This window comes from Hippopotamus amphibius, chromosome X (assembly GCF_030028045.1).
Source record: "Hippopotamus amphibius kiboko isolate mHipAmp2 chromosome X, mHipAmp2.hap2, whole genome shotgun sequence".
NCBI classification, from domain to species: Eukaryota; Metazoa; Chordata; class Mammalia; order Artiodactyla; family Hippopotamidae; genus Hippopotamus; species Hippopotamus amphibius.
In genome coordinates this window covers 136,557,778-136,575,608 of record NC_080203.1, presented here as the reverse complement: position 1 = coordinate 136,575,608, position 17,831 = coordinate 136,557,778, and the positions used below count along the sequence as shown (strand labels likewise).

Here is a 17,831-nt window from a genome sequence, read left to right as displayed (position 1 = left end):
TCCTGTCACCTCCGCCCGTGGGCTCAAGTCCTCTCTCAGGGTGTGTCCGGCCATCCCTCCGAAGGCTCCCGAGGGTGGCTCTCTGTTCCCCGCAGACACGGGGAACTGGCCCGGACTCTGGCCTCTCTGGGGGAGCGCCCAGCTGTGTGGCCTGGGGCGAAGGCAGCGGGGGTGGAGGGACCTCCAGGCTGCACCTCCGCGCAGAGCGCTGGGATTCCACAAAGCAGGTCCTGCCCTGGGGGCCCGCACCGGGCGCTGGACGTCCTGCAGTCACCCCACCAGAGGCACAGCCTCAGCATTTCAGAGTGTGTGCCTCCCGGGGCGGCCGTATCAAATTCCCCTGGGCTGGGGGCTTCAAACTCCAGACAGACTGCACCCTCCCCCATCCTGGGAACCAGGCGTCTGAGGTCAAGGGGTCCCAGGGCCGAGCTCCCTCCGGAGGCTCCAGGGGAGGGTCCCTCCTGCCTCTTCCAGCGTCTGGGGGCTCCAGGCGTCCCCGGGCTGGTGGCCGCCTCCCTCCCGTCTCTGCCTCCGTCTTCCCGGGGCTTCTGCTCTGTGTCTCTGTCTCTCCTCTTCTGTGTCTTAGAAGGACCCTGTCACGGGATGTAAGGCCCCCCTCATCCCGTAGGTGACGCTCTGAGCTTCCAGGTGGACATGGATTTGGGGGGAAACCATTCACTCCAGTACACGTCTGTCTGCTTTTCTTCCAAAGCGACCAGGTGCTCTCAGAACATCGGCTCACAACCCCCATCAGCGTCTCTGACGCACCGAGGGGAGGCCGCCTGCCCCCGAGCCGTGTCACCCGGGAGGTCCCAAGCCCCCTTCTGCCAGCCCCTCCCAGGTCTCACCTTATAGGCTGCGGGGCTGTTTGCTTTTCCCCAAGGGAGCCCTGAACTCCGTTGTGTGCGTCTCCTTGTAATGTGCGAAGTCCCCAAAAGTTTGCTGTTTCAGGCAAATCCCGGCCTCCCGGGGACCTGCTGGGTTAGCATCCTGGGCCCTTCAGAGACTGGGCCCCTCACCGTCCCAAGGCAGGAGAGGTATTGGGGCTGCCACGGGTGCATCCCCGGTGCTGGGCGGACCTGCCGCGGGGCTTGTGTGGTCAGGGTTCTGGCCTGGTCCTCACAGGATCCCAGGGGTCAGACCAGGACCCACCCCAGGTGCCAGGATGTCTTGCCGTGCATGGCCCGCGGCTCTCAGCTGGGAAGGGGGGGCCAGAGAACTGGCTGGAGGGGCCCCGAGGCAGGCCGCACCCCGCGGCACGTCAGCGAGCTCTCACGGCAGCTGCGAAGACTCCTCGTCCTGAGACGCTTCTCATCCTTCCGGAGACCCTCGGTCCACACCTCCCGGACGGGCATCCTTCCCGTCGGGGCCCGCCGCTTGGGGACACTTACGTAGACCCTGACCCTTGATGGTGCAGAGCGACCCACCCATCCGGGGCCCCCGTGTTGGCTTGGTTCTGGGGCGGGGGGGCCGGGTGACGTCGGGGGGACTGGGCGATGCTGCAGGGCCCCGTCCGCCGTCATCCGGCCGCGTCCCAGCGCCCGGCGTGACGGAGGGTGGATGGCACAGGAGAGCAGGGGGCCGCGCCCTCCCCCTCCTGCCGCACGCCCACCCCCCAGCCTCCCCCCGAGGGGCGCCCGGCTCAGAACACGCTCTCCTGCCGCTTGAGGCCGGGCCGGCCGGCCGCCTCCAGCCCGTCCACGGAGCGGGCGGACAGCGTGCGCCCGGAGAAGAGGCTCTCGCGGCGGCCGTCGGGGCTGTCGGCGGGCAGCGGCCCGTAGCCCAGGTAGTCCCGCAGGCGGAGCTGGAACTCGCGGGAGGCGAAGTAGTAGACGAAGGGGTCCAGGCAGTTGTTGAGGCAGCTGAGGCAGAGCGTGAGCTTGTAGACGTGGTAGTAGCTGCGGCCGAAGAAGAGCCGGCTGACCATGTGCAGCAGCAGCACGAAGTTGTTGGGCGCGAAGCAGGTGACGAAGGCCAGGAGCACCACGGCCGCCAGGCCCACGGCCCGCCGCCTCTGCGCCTCGCCGCGGCCGTCGGCCGCGCGCAGCAGCGTGAGGATGGTGGCCGTGTAGCAGGCCACGGTGACCACGAAGGGCAGGAGGAAGAGCACGAGGAAGAGGGTGAAGAGGAACAGGGCCCACATGGCCACGCTGGGCAGCATGGTGGACTTGAGCACGTCGAAGCAGGTGACGATGCCCAGCGCGTCCACGGTGTAGGTGAGGTCCGTGCGGGCCAGCGGAGACAGGGCCGCCAGCAGCAGCAGCCACAGGCCGGCGCAGGCGGCCACGGCGTAGCGGCGGCGGCGCCAGCGGGCGGAGGCCAGCGGGTACACGACGCCCAGGAAGCGGTCGACGCTGATGCAGGTCATGGTGAGGATGGAGGAGTACATGTTGGCGTAGAAGGCCACGGTCACCACGTTGCACAGCACCCGGCCGAACACCCAGTGGTTGCCGTTGCAGTGGTAGTAGATCTGGAAGGGCAGCACGCAGGCCAGCATCAGGTCCGTCACGCTCAGGTTGATCATGAAGATGACCGAGGGCGTCTTGGGGCCGATGTGCCGGCACAGCACCCACAGGGCGAACACGTTGCCGGGGATGCTCACCAGGGCCACCAGCGAGTACACCGCCGGCAGCACCACCGCGATGGCCCGGTCCCGCAGCATCTGCAGCGTGGCGTTGTCCGGGCGCGTCATGTTCATGTCCATCCTGGGGCCGCGAGGCGGGGGGGGCCCGATCTGCAAGGGGAAGGGGGGGCCGGGGGTGAGAGGGGCGGAGGGCGGGCCGGCGCCCAGAGGGACCGGGGGACGGCGGGGGCGGGAAGCTCCCGCTGCCCCCGCTGGGGACACTCCCTCCCCCCCGGCCTCTCTTCGCGCCGTCCACCCTGTGCCCCAGACCCAGGAGATGCTACATCCTCAAGGGCAGGACGTCCCCGCTGGCGCAGCGGTTAAGAATCCGCCTGCCGCTGCAGGGGACGCAGGTTCGATCCCTGGCCCGGGAAGATCCCACGTGCCACGGAGCAACGAAGCCCGTGCACCGCAACGACTGAGTCCGTGCTCTAGAGCCCGCAAGCCACCACGACTGAGCCCACAAGCCACCACGACTGAGCCCACGTGCCACCACGACTGAAGCCCGTGTGCCTGCAGCCTGTGCTCTGCAACAGGAGAAACCATCGCCATGAGGAGCCCACGCACCGCAACAAAGAGTAGCCCCTGCTCACCCCAACTAGAGGAAGCCCCTGTGCAGCAACAAAGACCCAACACAGCCAATACATAAATAAATAAATTTATAAAAAAATAAAAATGAAAATATCCACCACAGGCTGCCCCAGGGTCCTGACCCAGGGTGTGGGTGGCACACCTGCCCCTCCACCCTGGACTGTGGGGAAGAGACCCCGGAGGGAACATGGAGACCCCGTGTCCTGTCCCTGCTGGCAGCATTTCTGCCAGGGCCACAGGACATGGGATTCTTCCTGTAACTGCCCGTAGCCCAGCCGTTGCACGTGTGCCAGAACCAGGTCACTTCATGCCTGCCCCTTCTCTGGCCACTTCCTTCCTTCCTGTGACTTGGAAGCACGGGGAGCATGCTGTGAGGCACGGCGCACAGGCTTCCACATTGGGGCCATGAGGATGCTGGGGCAGTGAGGCCCAGGTACAAGGTTACAAAGTTATCAAGGGACAGACTCTGTTTGCAACCTGCAAAGTAGCTTCTGAGCCCCAGTTTCCTCACTGGCTCATAGTGAAGTCGAGGTCCCCCCCCCACCCCAGGGTTGTGTGGGGTATCGCAGGCTCCCCTCCCTCACCACACGGGGGTGCTGTGTCACTGGCATCGTGGTCCCTTCAGGTTGGTTACCATCACCCTGTCCTGGCCTCCTGCCTTCTGCCCACAGCACGTCATCACCCCAAGACTCTGGCCGCACTTCCTTCCACATCCGGGACCTCAATCCCAGCGTGCCTGCTGGAGGCTGGTGCTTTGGGGCAGGGAGGATATTGGGGGTCCTGAGACATCCTCCCCATGTCCTTCATCCCTCCTGGCTCCCCCCACAAAGCCTGGCTTTTCCATGATGGATTTATTTATTTATTTATTTATTTTTAAGCTCTTCATTGGAATATAATTGCTTTGCACTGTTGTGTTACTTTCTGCTGTACAGCAAAGTGACTCAGCTGTATGTGTACATGTATCCCCATATCCCCTCCCTCCTGTGACTCCCTCCCACCCTCCCCATCCCACCCCTCTAGGTCGTCACCCATCATCGAGCTGAGCTCCCTGTTATGCAGCAGCTTCCCGCTAGCCGTCAATGATGGATTTAGGTTCTGTTATCGTGACAACACCTGTAGCCCCATCAGGACATGGAGACAGAAAGGGGGCTTGGAGGTGTGCTGGTGACACATTCCCAACCTCCAAAGGGGAGCGGACCCCCTGCCCGGCCCCGGCCCTGATGGGGGCTCCTTGGTGGGGGCGGGGGTTACCCCAGACCACAGAGAGCATCCTCTGCTCCTCCCACAACGGTCCTACAAGGATGCCTCCCCCGGGATGCTCCCAGCCATGGGGGCTGAGGTCTGCGGTTGGAGGGAGTGGTGCTCTTCTCACAAGTACCTGCTTCCAGGTACCATGTCCCTGCCGGATGACCAGACACGCGTTTCCGGTGTGGTTTTGAAACCCCAGCGGCCTCCCTGCCTCCTGGGAAGTGCTCAGCAGTACAGGAGCCAACTGAGATGCCCTATTGCACATATATGCGTGTGTGTGTGTACACACACAGATAAGCATCTTACGGTATATACATGCCTGAGTATGCATATAATACACACATGTATATTCAGTTGCACAAGTATATGTATACAATTTATGTGTATATATACATAAATATGTATATAAGTGCAATAGGGCATATATTCCAGAGGATATACGTGTGTGTGTGTATACATATTATATATATATATGTTACAGGATGCCTGTGTATAGATATACACACACACCTACGCAGTAGTCTTTGTACACATACATGTACATGCAATGAATATACGTGTGTGTGCATATGTATTTATAGCTCTCCATCGTTAGGCTTCTGTGTCCCCGGAGAACCCTGATGATAACAGAGCTGACGGCCCTGAGGGCCCCCCCGGGCCTGGGACTAGCCATGACTAGGTGCGCACTACTTTCTTGCTGACCCTCAGGTTAAGAGACAGCAGGTTTGGGGCTTCCCTGGCAGCACAGGGGTGAAGAATCTGCCTGCCAACGCAGGGGACACGGGTTCGAGCCCTGGGCCGGGAAGATCCCACATGCCGCGGAGCAACGAAGCCCGTGCGCCACAACTGCTGAGTCCACGAGCCACAACTACCGAGCCCACGCACCTACAGGCCATGCTCTGCAACAAGAGAAGCCCCCGCTCGCCGCAACTAGAGAAAGCCCTCATACAGCACAAAAGACCTAAAATAGCCAATAAATAAACAAATTAATTTAAAAAAAAACAGAAATGCTAAAAAAAACCCTCAAAAACAAAAACACCAAACCCAGTTAGGAGCAGGTGAGTGGGTCTGCAGCCCACGTTCATGGCGTGAAAGTTCCTGTTCTTCACCTGTAGCCGGCGGGGAGCTCCAAGCCTGCCCTTCAGAGCCCCCGGAGCACAGCCTAGAGCCAGAACCCTGGACCCCTGGGCTAGGCACCCGTCCCTATGCCGGGTCCCAACACACCGGCTCCCCCTGCAACTCCGGACATAACTGAGGTGGGGAAAGAGGCCCTGGACCCCGTCTGGAAATGCAGACCCGCTGGAGGTTCTCAGCCGTCCGCTCCCACCACTGGAGCATCAACCTTGCGCTCTTGAACTTCTGTTTTTTAATTCTGACCTTCCTCCCCTCCTCCGCAGAGAAGTCTGCAGAGCTGCCTGCACACCCCACTCCTGCACATCCGTGGGCCCCTCAGACCCACAGAGAGAGAGGACGCAGGCCTGGGGGGTGCACGGGGGGTTGGGGCAGAGAAGGGATCCCCGGGGCTGTCTACACTCTGCGTTCTGGGCACAGGGGGTCCACGTGTCACTTTCTCTGTAATTTCTTATGTAAATGCAACCCAAAGGCAGCTCACGGTTCACTTCTGTGGGTTTTCAAGGTCTGGGTGACAGCTTTGCTGCCTCACTGTATCTGTCCTGTGTAGACCTGGATGATACCAGATTTCTCTTTCTTTGAATGGTGGACAAAAGAGCTTTCACACCTAAAGCAGGAAAAGAAAAGAGGGAAGGGGGGATGGAGAGTTGGAGGGAGGGAGGGAGGAAGGAAGGAAGGATGGAAAGAAAGAAAGAAGAAAGAAAAGAAAGAAAGAGAAAGAAAGAAAGAAAGAAAGAAAGAAAGAAAGAAAGAAAGAAAGAAAGAAAGAAAGAGAAAGAAAAAGAAAGGAAGGAAGGAAGGAAGGAAGGAAGGAAGGAAGGAAGGAAGGAAGGAAGGAAGGAAGGGAGAAAGAAAGAAGGAAGGGGGAAAGGAAGGAAGAAAGAAAGAAAGAAAAAGAAAAAGAAAGAAAGAAAGAAAGAAAAAGAAAAGAAGAAAGAAAGGAAGAGAAAGAAAGGAAGGAAGGAAGAAAGAAAGAAGAAAGAAAGAAAGAGAAGCACGCAATGTGTATTTTCTTGCTTTCAAAGATGGTGCCCACACTGGGCCACGTGACCTGGGGTCCACAGGATGGGGACAGCTGGTGGGAGTCAAGGACATGGCTTAAGGATGCTCTAAGGGACTTTTAAGTGTGAAGTTGAGCTGAGAACCTGTCCAGGACGCCACGATCCTGTAAGGGGCCGTGTGCAAGCCAGGAAGAGTGTCCTCACCAGAACACGACCCCTTTGAGACCTCGATCCTAGACGTCCAGCCTGCAGGACTCGGAGAAACGAATGTCTGTTGTTTAAGCCGCCCCGTGTGCAATATTCCGTGCTGCCTGCCCCAGCTGAACAAGACAGACATTATACTGATGGCCTCAGGCCGTGGCTGCAGGCACCTGGGCACCAGGGGAAGTGTTGTGGTGACACGGCGGTGCTCAGGGTGTGTGTTCCCTGCACCGCAGCACGCAGGACCCTGCATCGGTCTCTCAGGTCTCACTGACGGGTTTTCCTGTGTTTTGCCTCGAATCCGGGAACGGAGTTTCCTTCTGGGCGCCTGGAGAAGCCCTTTGTCCCCCGTGCGTTCGGAACTCAGAAACCAGAGCTGCAGACGTGGGGGAACAGCACGTGCCCTAAACGTCGGCCGCGTCGGAGCCAGCCCCGGGGGTCTTCCCCGGGATCCCGCAGAAGGCGACTGTGGGATCTGCTTGGGGTTTCCAGGTCTGTGTTTCTCACCCCGCCCCCGACTCCCCTCCCGCCCCGCTGGGGATGACCGCGTTGCTCTCTCGCCGCTGGCCAAGGCTGTCGCGTCCACATCTGACTGCCCGTGCGTGCCATGCCGGGGCCCCTGCAACCAGGGCGCGGGCTCACCCCGGGGGGTCGGGTGTCCGAGTCCTCGCTGAGGCCCCGGGGACAGCCTTGGCTCACATCCCCGCTGCCGCCTGACGTGTCCCCACGTGCCACGGGGGCATCCAGCCCCGGATGTCCACCAGTAGGAGACGTGGTCCCTGAGCCGCCGGCGGGGCCAGGGCGCAGCCTTCCCCTCTGGTCTGGTTGAAACGCCCCCTTCGGGGCCCCCAACCCTGGTCTTTCTTCCCCTGCAGGAGGCCTGCCGTCTGGGGCGCCTGTGTGCGGCACGCGCTTCCTCAAACCCATTTAAAAATGGCCCGAGTTTCGCTTTGAGTGGGAAGCTTTCCGCTCCGCTAGCTCACGGCCAGGTGCGGTCCTGCCGTTACCCGGCGGGGGGCGGGGGCCCTCTCCACGGCGGCCACCGCCGTCCACCCTCGGCTCCAGGGGCAAAAGGGACCCGTGCTTCTCGGGGTCTCCGGGGATGCTGCAGGCCGACCCGTAAAAAGGGAGACACCCCGGTCATTTACAGGGGACCAGGGGTGACGGGGATGCTGCTGCGTGTGTCCATGATGGGTTGGGAGGGGCGGGTTGGTCTGAGAAGACAGAGCAGAGACGGAAGGGCAGACAGAAAACTCAAGCGGAACTCGGCAGCCGGGACGGCATTTGGGGTGGGGAGGGGGCTTCCTTCCATTTCTGCTCAAACAGTGATGAAGGCACGCCCCCCGCGCCCCGCCCCGCCCCCCAAGCCTGGGATCGGTCGTGACCTCCAGGTGGGGGCTTTGAAAGGGTGCACATTTGCATAACACGCGGCTGCAGGGAGGGAAGCAGGGGCTGCAGAGAACCCACGTGGGCGACCTCGGGAGGCCCCGGCCGCCCTCTGCCGCGCGGAGCCGCTGCCTCCCCCCCGGGCCCCCAGTGCTTTCACCTGTGCCGCGTCTCTCTCTCGGGCACGGGCAGGCAGCACCCCCACACCCCCTGCGGGAGTGGAGCCCCGGCCTGCAGCCTCGTGGTGTCTGGGTGTCTGGACCCCGGAGCCCGGCCGCCGTCTGCAGGGAGCTGGGCTGATTAATACAGAGATCACCAGCGTCTCTGTAACCCACGGCGGCGTTTGTGGTTTGGACCTGGAGGAGGCCTGGGGCGGGTGGGTGGCAGGATGGAACTGTGAAAACAAACGGTTGCTGGCGGCCACCAGATGCTGCCCAGGCGCCGGGCGGGCAGAGGAGTCTCTTGCAAAAGGCACGGGGCCGCGGGCTGCCCGGGGGAGGCGCCCCGGAGGCTGGAGGCGGGAAGGCCTGGCCTGTGCTCTGCGGGGAAACCGCGCGCAGGTCTGAGAGGCAGGCGCGGCTGCCGCGTCTCACATGTCCAGGGTTCCTGTGTTGCCCCCCGCTGTGCCTCCCTCCCCTCTCCCGTCTGGGTCTCCTTTTTCTTCATATTTTTATGGAGCTGTAATTCACAGGTCATCAAGCTCCCCCGTGCGAAGTGGACACTGCAGTGGTTTTTCATAGGTTTGCAGACGTTCAAACACCCCCATCACGGGATCCCAGAGCACTTTCATCAACTGGAGCAGAAGGCCTGCACACCACGGCCGTCACCCCAAACGCCCCGGCCCCAGCCCATATGCATGCACGTTTGAAAATTAAGTCCATGAGGACACGGGGGCGGCGGCGGCAGGGGGGAGGCGAAGGGAAAGCTGGAACAAAGTGAGAGAGTAGCATTGACATATACACACCACCAAATGTAACATAGACGGCTAGTGGGAAGCTGCTGCAGAGCACGGGGAGATCAGCTCGGTGGTGGGTGATGACCTAGAAGGGTGGGATGGGGAGGGTGGGAGGGAGCCTCAAGAGGGAGGGGATACAGGGATATATGTACACGTACAGCTGATTCACTGTGTTGTACAGCAGAAACTAGCACAACAGTGTAAAGCAATTATATTCCAATAAAGAGCTTAAAAAATTAAGTCCAAATTCACGGGTCCTACAATTCACCATGTTTAAAGTGGACCATTCAGTGGCACAGAGCACATTCACGAGGTTTTGGGACTGCCACCTCTATCTGATTCTCGAAAATGTTCATTATTCCAAAAGGAGACCTCATCCTCAATAACAGTCACTCCCCACCCCTTCCCCCAGCCCCTGACACCACAAATCCACTTCCTGTCTCTATTGATTTGCTTGCTTCCTGTCAATGGAATCACACACGGTGTGTCCTTCTGTGTCTGCTTCTCTCACGGAGCATCGTGTGTTCAAGGTCCACCCACGTCAGAAGCCTGTGTCAGAGCTTCCTTCCTTTTCATGGCTGCATTGTACGCCACTGTGTGCGTGGATCCATGCTGTTTATCCATCCAACCATCCATCATCCACCCATCCACCCATCCACCCATCCATCCATCCATCATAAATCCATCCACTCAACCATCCATCATCCAACCATCCACCCACCCACCCATCCATCCACCCATCCACCCACCCATCCATCATAAATCCATCCATCCATCCACCCACCCATTCATCCATCCATCATCCATCCATCCATCCACCCACCCATCCATCCATCCATCATCCATCCATCCATCCATCATCCATCATCCATCCATCCACCCATCCATCCATCCACCCACCCATCCATCCACCCATCCATCATCCATCCATCCATCCACCCACCCATCCATCCATCCATCATCCATCCATCCATCCATCATCCATCATCCATCCATCCACCCATCCATCCACCCACCCACCCATCCATCATAAATCCATCCATCCATCCACCCACCCATCCATCATAAATCCATCCATCCATCCACCCACCCATCCATCCATCCATCCACCCACCCATCCATCCACCCACCCATCCATCCATCATAAATCCATCCACCCAACCATCCATCATCCATCCATCCACCCACCCATCCATCCATCCATCATCCATCCATCCATCCATCATCCATCATCCATCCATCCACCCACCCATCCATCCACCCATCCACCCATCCACCCATCCATGGACACTTGGGTTGTTTCTACTTTTTTGCTGTTGTGAGTCAAGCTGTTTATCACTCACACCCAGCCCAGGACCACCGCTCATCTGAAGGCTGGAGACGCAGAGTATGGTGGTCCATCCGCCTCTGTTGAGGTGGGTCTTACTCAGGGGGAAAGGTGAAAAGCAGCCCTGAGTCAACGGGGTGAGTGCTCTGGGGGATCCCCCCCCCACATCCTTTCAACCACAACAGCCCATGTTGCCCAAGTGCCAGAGGCTGTCCTAGGGCAGAGCTCACAGCAGGGACTAGAGGGTCCGGACCCCGCAACCCCGTGACCCGGCCCCGTGCAGTGTGGACCGGCCTCCCTCCTGGGTTTCCTGGGGTTTCGTGTGACCCAGGTTGTGGTGCCTTGCAAGGGCGGTCCTGGGAGACTCAGCCCCAAAGCGGTCAAGGACCCCCGTATCAGAGAGCCGGGGAGGTCGCAGCCTCCAAGTGGATGGCGCCTTGTGGTTCGTAGAACATTCACTGCTGTGATACACACCGGCTGCGCGGTGCAGCCTGGCTGACCCTGCGCCGACCGGACCGCTGGTTCCTCTGGTACCCGGGAGAGTCCCTGCTCCACAGATATTGTTCAACAGACTGAGGATGACAGAAGCACGCAGAACTCACAGCTGGCTGGTGCAGGACGTGCTGGGAAAACGCAGGGCACAGGGTGCCTCCCCCCGCCCCCGCAAACACTCACTGTCCTCACGTATCACATCAGGGATATAGACTTCTCCTCTGAGGGTTGCCGTGGTCCCAAGTGACCCAGTGATGGTGAAGGATGGTGTCAACTGGGGTGTGTCCATAAATATTAGCTAGAGCAGTAACTAGAGGGTGTCGTGGACCGTCCTAACAAATGATGACGAACGGGGCGTTGGCAATACCAGGAATTCATCCTCCCCCAGTCCTGGGGACCAGATGTCTCAGGTCAAGGTGTCTCAAGGCTGAGCTCCCTCCGGAGGAGGGTCCTTTCTCCTCTTCCAGCGTCTGGGGGCTCCAGGCATCCCTGGGCTGGTGGCCGCCTCCCTCCCGTCTCTGCCTCCGTCTTCACGGGGCGTCTCCTCTGTGTCTGTGTCTCTCCTCTTCTGTGTCTTAGAAGGACCCTGTCCTTGGATGCAGGGCCCCCCTCCTCCAGGAGGACCTCATCTCAGACCCTTCACGTCATCACATCCTCAAAGACCCTATTCCCAAACAAATCACATCCAGTTTCTGGGGACCAGCATGGGGATATGTCTTTCGTGGGCCCCCATTCAGTCCACTTCAGGCGTCAAGGAGATTATTTACAAGAGCTCTTTGGACCTCAGTGTACCCCGGGGTGAGGGTTCCAGTTTTAGCCACGTCTCCACCAGCACCGGGGCTGAGGCACATTTTTGGAGAGAAGATCCCCATCCCCCCACATCCCCAACCCCGGGCACACATCCTGCAGAGGTGGAGACAGCACCAGGCTGGTTTGGAACCTGGCCATCATGCGCAGAAATTCTGGCCGTTCCCTCCAGAGCCGGGCCCCCGGGACGGCCGTGCACCCTCACCACCAGCCTCTTCTGGGAGACCCCCTTCTTGCCCGTGACCCCAGGACCTCACCAATGCCTCTGAACTTGCCCAGCAGAGGAAGCTGAGTTGGGTTCTCTGGCTGACCATGGGGAACTCACAAAAGACACAGGAAACTCTACGGTTGTCATGGGTAAATTCTCTCCTCCCCCCCCCGCCCCGCCAAGTTCAAATCCTAAGTCCCTGTAGGTCAGCCTGTGAACTTCGTTCCAAGGAGGGTCTTTGCACATGTGACTAGTTAGTTTCAGAGGAGGTCCCTCTGGAACAGGATGTGACCTGAGTCCACGATGACCGCTGTCCTTAAAAAAATGGGGGAACATTTGGACAGAAACACACAGGAGGAGGGAGATGGCCCCGTGGGAACGGACGCGGAGATGGGGGTGAGGCTTCTGTCACCAAGGGAACGCCGGGGATGACCAGGAAACATCAGAAGCTGGGAGCGAGGCATGGAATAGAGTCTCCCCTAGAGCTTCCAGAAGGAACCAACCCTGCAGACACCATGACTTCAGACTTCTGGTCTCCAGGAAGGAGAGAGACGGAATCTGTGCTGTTCAAACCGCGCACGGCCCGCTCCTCGCCCCCGCCGGCGGGGGCGATTTGTTGCAGCAGCTCCAGGAAACAAATGCACCAGGACAAAGAAGGGGAATGTAGCCGATAGGCTGCAGAAAGTCAAAGCGATGATCTTGGGAAATAAAAGAGAGGGAGGAGTCTGATACAAAAAATGCAGCACGAAAGGATGAGGTCGTAAGAAACAGACAGACATGAGGACACAGCCGACAGCCTCAGGGGTGGTATAGTCATAGGGGCTGGGGATAAAAATAGGGAAAGATGTAACAACTGCACTTCAGGGAATTCCCCAGTGGTGCAGTGGTTAGCAATCCACCTGCCAATGCAGGGGACACGGGTTCCATCCCTGGTCCGGGAAGATCCCACATGCTGCAGGGCACGTACGCCCGTGCACCACAACTGCTGAACCCATGTGCTGCAACGACTGAAGCCCACACGCCTAGAGCCTGTGCTCTGCAACAAGAGAAGCCACCGCAGTGAGAAGCCCGAGCACGGCAACAAAGAGTAGCCCCCGCTCGCCACAACTAGAGAAAGCCCACGCACAGCATCAAAGACCTAACGCAGCCAGTAAATAAATAATTTATAAAAAGAAACTGCACTGCAAGGACTATTAACATACATTGACGTGACCCTCGTTTTCGGACAACACGCTCAGGGGGCAGGCGTATAAATGAGCTTTGCCAAAGCCCAGGATGAATGGACGGTCCTGCCAACGTCCAGCTGCACCGAAGACTAAAGAAATACTTCAGGTTCTCCCGCTCACCGTGGGCGCGCTGTCTCCCCGGCACCCCTTATTCCAGAGACCCACAGGGCAGGGGGACACCCCCCGTGATCCAGACACAGCACCCCTTCCAGTCCTGGAGGAGACTGGGCTGTAGGTGTTGTCCGGAGGGAGAAGCACACTGGCCTTAGGGAGAAGTCAGCTTTGGGCCAGCTTACTGGGGTGGCCGGAATTTTAGACGCTCGGACTTGTTGGAGTGAGAGTTTGATGGACAGGTCATCTCGATGTATGTGGGGTCCCCGGGGTGGGAGGGACAGAGGGCGGACGGAGCCCAGCGGTACTCACCCAGGCAGCATTGTCATCCCCTCCTGGGGACCCTCAGCAATGTCTGGGATGTTTTTGGTGTCACAGCTGGGGGAGGGGGTGCTCCTGGCACGTGGTGGGTGGAGACCAGGGACGCTGCTCCCCACCGCACCGTGCACAGGACGCCCCACATCAGAGAGCCGTCCAGCCCCAGGTGTCAGTAGTGTGAGGCTGAGAACCCTGACCTAGCATCAGAGACTCTCTGTCTATCGATCTATCATCTATCTATCTATCATCTATCTATATCATCTATCTATGTATCTATCACCTATCTATATAATCTATCTATCATCTATCATCTATCTATCTACCTATCTCTCTATCATCTATCTACATAATCTATCTGTCTATCTATCAATCATCTATCTATCTACCTGTCTACCTATCATATTTGTCTATCTATCTATCATGTATCTATCTATCTATCTATCTATCTATCTATCTATCTATCTATCTATCTACCTGTCTACCTATCATATTTGTCTATCTATCTATCATGTATCTATCTATCTATCTATCTATCTATCTATCTATCACCTATCTACCTATCTATCGTCTATCTACCTGTCTATCTGTCTATCTACGTTCTTTTATCTATCCATCTAAGTACTCATCTATCATGTACCTATCATTTATCTATCTGTGTATGAATCATCTATCTATCTTCTACCTATGACCTATATATCTCTCTATATATCTCTACCTCTCTATCGTTTGGGAAGAGAGATCCCAAGACCTACAGAGATTGCCGAGAAACTATAGACCGAGAGAGAAGCTTGACCACAGAGGGCAGGAGCTGGGGAAGCAGAGGTACAGGGAGGAGGTTGAGGATGTCAGGACAACTTTGAGGAAGGTACCAGAAGCCTCACACCCTCCATCTTCCCTGCCAAAGGGGTCCCTTTGTGTTCCTGCTGGTCCTTCCCCACTGGACCCCAACTCATCCCAACAGGACCAGGGTCAAAGCTGCCTCATCTATGCAGCTTCCCGAGCCCCCCCCGCCCCCGGGCCAAGAAGAAACAGAGGCAGCCTCTCCTGAGCTTCCAGGCTCCAAAGACTTTCAACATTGCGTAAATGTTTAGACCTTCCGATTATCCAGCAGACACATATTTGCTCTGAGTCAAGGAATGAAAAAGAAACAGCAGATTGTGTTTGACCTCATACATTTCCCCTCCGGGACCACCCCCCTCCAGAGGTGACTCCTGCGAGATGTTTGCCATGTAGCATCCTTGCAGAGAGTTCTCGGTGTACATGACACACATGTGTACGTGCGGTCCGTTGCACAGGTAGGGGTTTTACTGTACATATCACCTGCCACGACCTTCCCACTCAGAACATGCTAAGAATGTCTCCATCGCAAACACAGAGCTCCTTTCTGGCATTTGCCACACCTGAATGTCCTGTGGTGTGTTTCACCTTGTTCTCCAGGCTGTGGGCATTTGGGTGGATTGCCTGAACTTCAGACTGTGCCAATTTGCACCTCTGCAAGCATTTATTATTATTTTTTTAAATTTATTTATTGGTTGCGTTCAGTCTTTCTTGCTGCACACAGGCTTTCTCTAGTTGTGGCGAGTGGGGGCTACTCTTCATTGTGGTATGCGGATTCCTCACTGTCATTGTTTCTCTTCTTGCAAAGCACGGGCTCTAGGCATATGGACTTCAGTAGTTGCGGCACACAGGCTCAGTAGTTGTGGCTCGTGGGCTCTAGAGTGCAGGCTCAGTAGCTGTGGCGCACGGGCTTAGTTGCTCCATGGCACGTGGGGTCTTCCCGGACCACGGCTTGAACCTGTGTCCCCGGCATTGGCAGGCAGAGTCTTAACCACTGCGCCACCAGTGATGTCCCTGCAAACATTTCTTTCCATGCATGTGATAACATCTTCCAAGATAGATTCCTAGGAGTAGGATTCCTAATACAAAGTGTGTGCACATTTTAGGTTGAATGCATGTGTTAGAAAGGAGGAAATATCTAAAACCCACCCTCCAGGCTTCCACCATGGAAAACTAGAACAAGAAGAGCCATTTAAATCCCAAGCAAGCAGAAGGAAAGACATAATGAAAACAAGAACAGAAATCAGTGAAATTGCAAACAGGAAATCAATAGAGGAAAGAAAAAGAAATCAAAAGCTGGTTCTGGGACTTCCCTGGTGGTGCAGTGGTTAAGAATCTGCCTGCCAATGCAAGACACATGGGTTCAAACCCTGGTCCGGGAAGATCCCACATGCCGCCAAGCAACTAAGCCCATGCGCCACAACTACTGAGCCTGTGCTCTAGAGCCTGTGAGCCACAACTATTGGGCCCATGTGCTGCAACTATTGAAGCCCACATGTCTAGAGCCCGTGCTCCGCAACAAGACAAGCCACCACAATGAGAAAGCCACACGCCGCAATGAAAAGCAGCCCCCGCTCTCCGCAACTAGAGAAAGCCTGTGCACAGCAACAAAGACCCAATGCAGCCAAAACAATAATAATAATAATAAAATGTCTTCAAAAACATAATTAATAACCTTCCAAGACAGAAAGCACCAGGCCACGATGGGCTCACTGGTGAATTCTACCAAACACTGAAGGGCAGAATGATACCAGTTCTCTACCGTCTCTTCCAGAAGATAGAAACAGAGGGACTATCACCAAATATCCTTTCCATGCAGGGTGCCAATTTGAATTTGCAGAAAATAGAACAAGGGCTGGGGCGGGCTCATTTGTCACATTGCCACCAACCTCTCAGGAGCCTGTGTCATCTCTACCCTCTGGGGGGCGGGAAGTACCATCCCACTGAAGTTTCAAGTCACAGGTTCATTGCGGCCACCGAGGTTGGGTATCTTTCTCATCTTCTCACAGTGGCATCTCCTTTTTGCAATAGCTTTGTCATACTGAGCCTGACCCGCCGTCGGGCAGCTCAGAACCCTGTCTTATTTGCATGATGCTAGCAGCTGTTTATCTGTGATGGGAATTCTGTTTGCTTGTTTGTTTGTTTGTTTGTTAGTTTTTTGGCCACACCGCATGGCTTGTGGGATCTTAGTGCCCCGACCAGGGATGGAACCCTGGAAGTGGAAGCATGGAGTCCTAACCACTGGACCATCGGGGAAGTCTCTGTGATGGAAATTGATTATATTTTTTCTGCAAGTCTATTTCTGGACTCGCTATTCTGTTCCATTGATCCATGTGTCTCTCTTTCACCCAAAGCAGACTGTCTTTTTTTAAAAAAACAGATATGTACTTTTTTTCCCCAAATTTTATTTTATTTTTATTTATTGGCTGTATTGGGTCTTCTGCTGCACGTGGACTTTCTCTAGTAGCCGCAACCGGGGGCTACTTTTTGTAGCGGTGGGCAGGCTTCTCATTGCGGTGGCTTCTCTTATTGCCAAGCACGGGCTCTAGGTGCGCAGGCTTCAGTAGTTGCGGCATGTGGGCTCAGTAGTTGGGGCTTGCAGGCTCTAGACTACAGGCTCAGTAGTTGTGGCGCACGGGCTTAGTTGCTCCGTGACATGTGGGATCTTCCTGGACCAGGGATCAAACCCATGTCCCCTGCATTGGCAGGTGGATTCTTAACCACTGCACCACCAGGGACGCCCCCAAACCAGACTGTCTTGATCAAGTCTTCAAGTCAGGTACTGGCCACCCTCTGACTTTGTTCTTCTGTCTAAGTATTGTGCTGGCTCCTCTGAGTCACCTCACTTCTTCTGGCGTCTATGCTGCCGTCAGATCTCTCCACCTGCGGGTCATCTTTTACTTTTGTTGGTGGCGTTTCATGTTGCGTTCACGTTTTGTATCTTTACATCACACAGTCTTGCCTGTTAAGTCCTCTGTATTTTGTACCTGCCTCAGCAGTAATTTCTCCATTCAGTAAATGGTTCTCCTCCTTTTTCTCCCCAAGCGCCTTCAGGTTTTTCTTTCCTTTTCTTTTCTTTTTTTTTTAGGTCAGGATCTTAGTTCCCTGACCAGGAATGGAACCCCTGACCCCCTGCGCTGGAAGCGCACAGTCTTAACCACAGGACCGCCAGGGAAGTCCGCTGCTTTTTATTTTCCGTCACCCAGGCTGTGCCGTCCCTGCTCCTCGGGTGAACACACACACCTGGTCGTGGGGCCTGCTCTCGGCAGATGCTCCGTGTCTGCTGACCAAATGCATGACGGGATCCAAGAAAAACACGACGTAAAATCCCAAACGCTTGTAAACAAATGGTATCTGACACGTCCCTGT

The 17,831-nt window shown here is 56.7% G+C and overlaps 1 protein-coding gene across 1 annotated transcript in view; it reads right to left on the bottom strand.

Annotated features, from left to right (window-relative positions):
• Positions 1 to 1,642: 1,642 nt before the first annotated feature.
• P2RY8 (P2Y receptor family member 8) overlaps positions 1,643 to 17,831 on the bottom strand; it is a 48,861-nt gene continuing 32,672 nt past the window's right edge. The window contains exon 2 of the mRNA XM_057719064.1: positions 1,643 to 2,734. Coding sequence (XP_057575047.1) covers positions 1,643 to 2,704 — 1,062 coding nt within the window. The 5' untranslated portion in view covers positions 2,705 to 2,734. The remainder of the gene's footprint in view (positions 2,735 to 17,831) is intronic.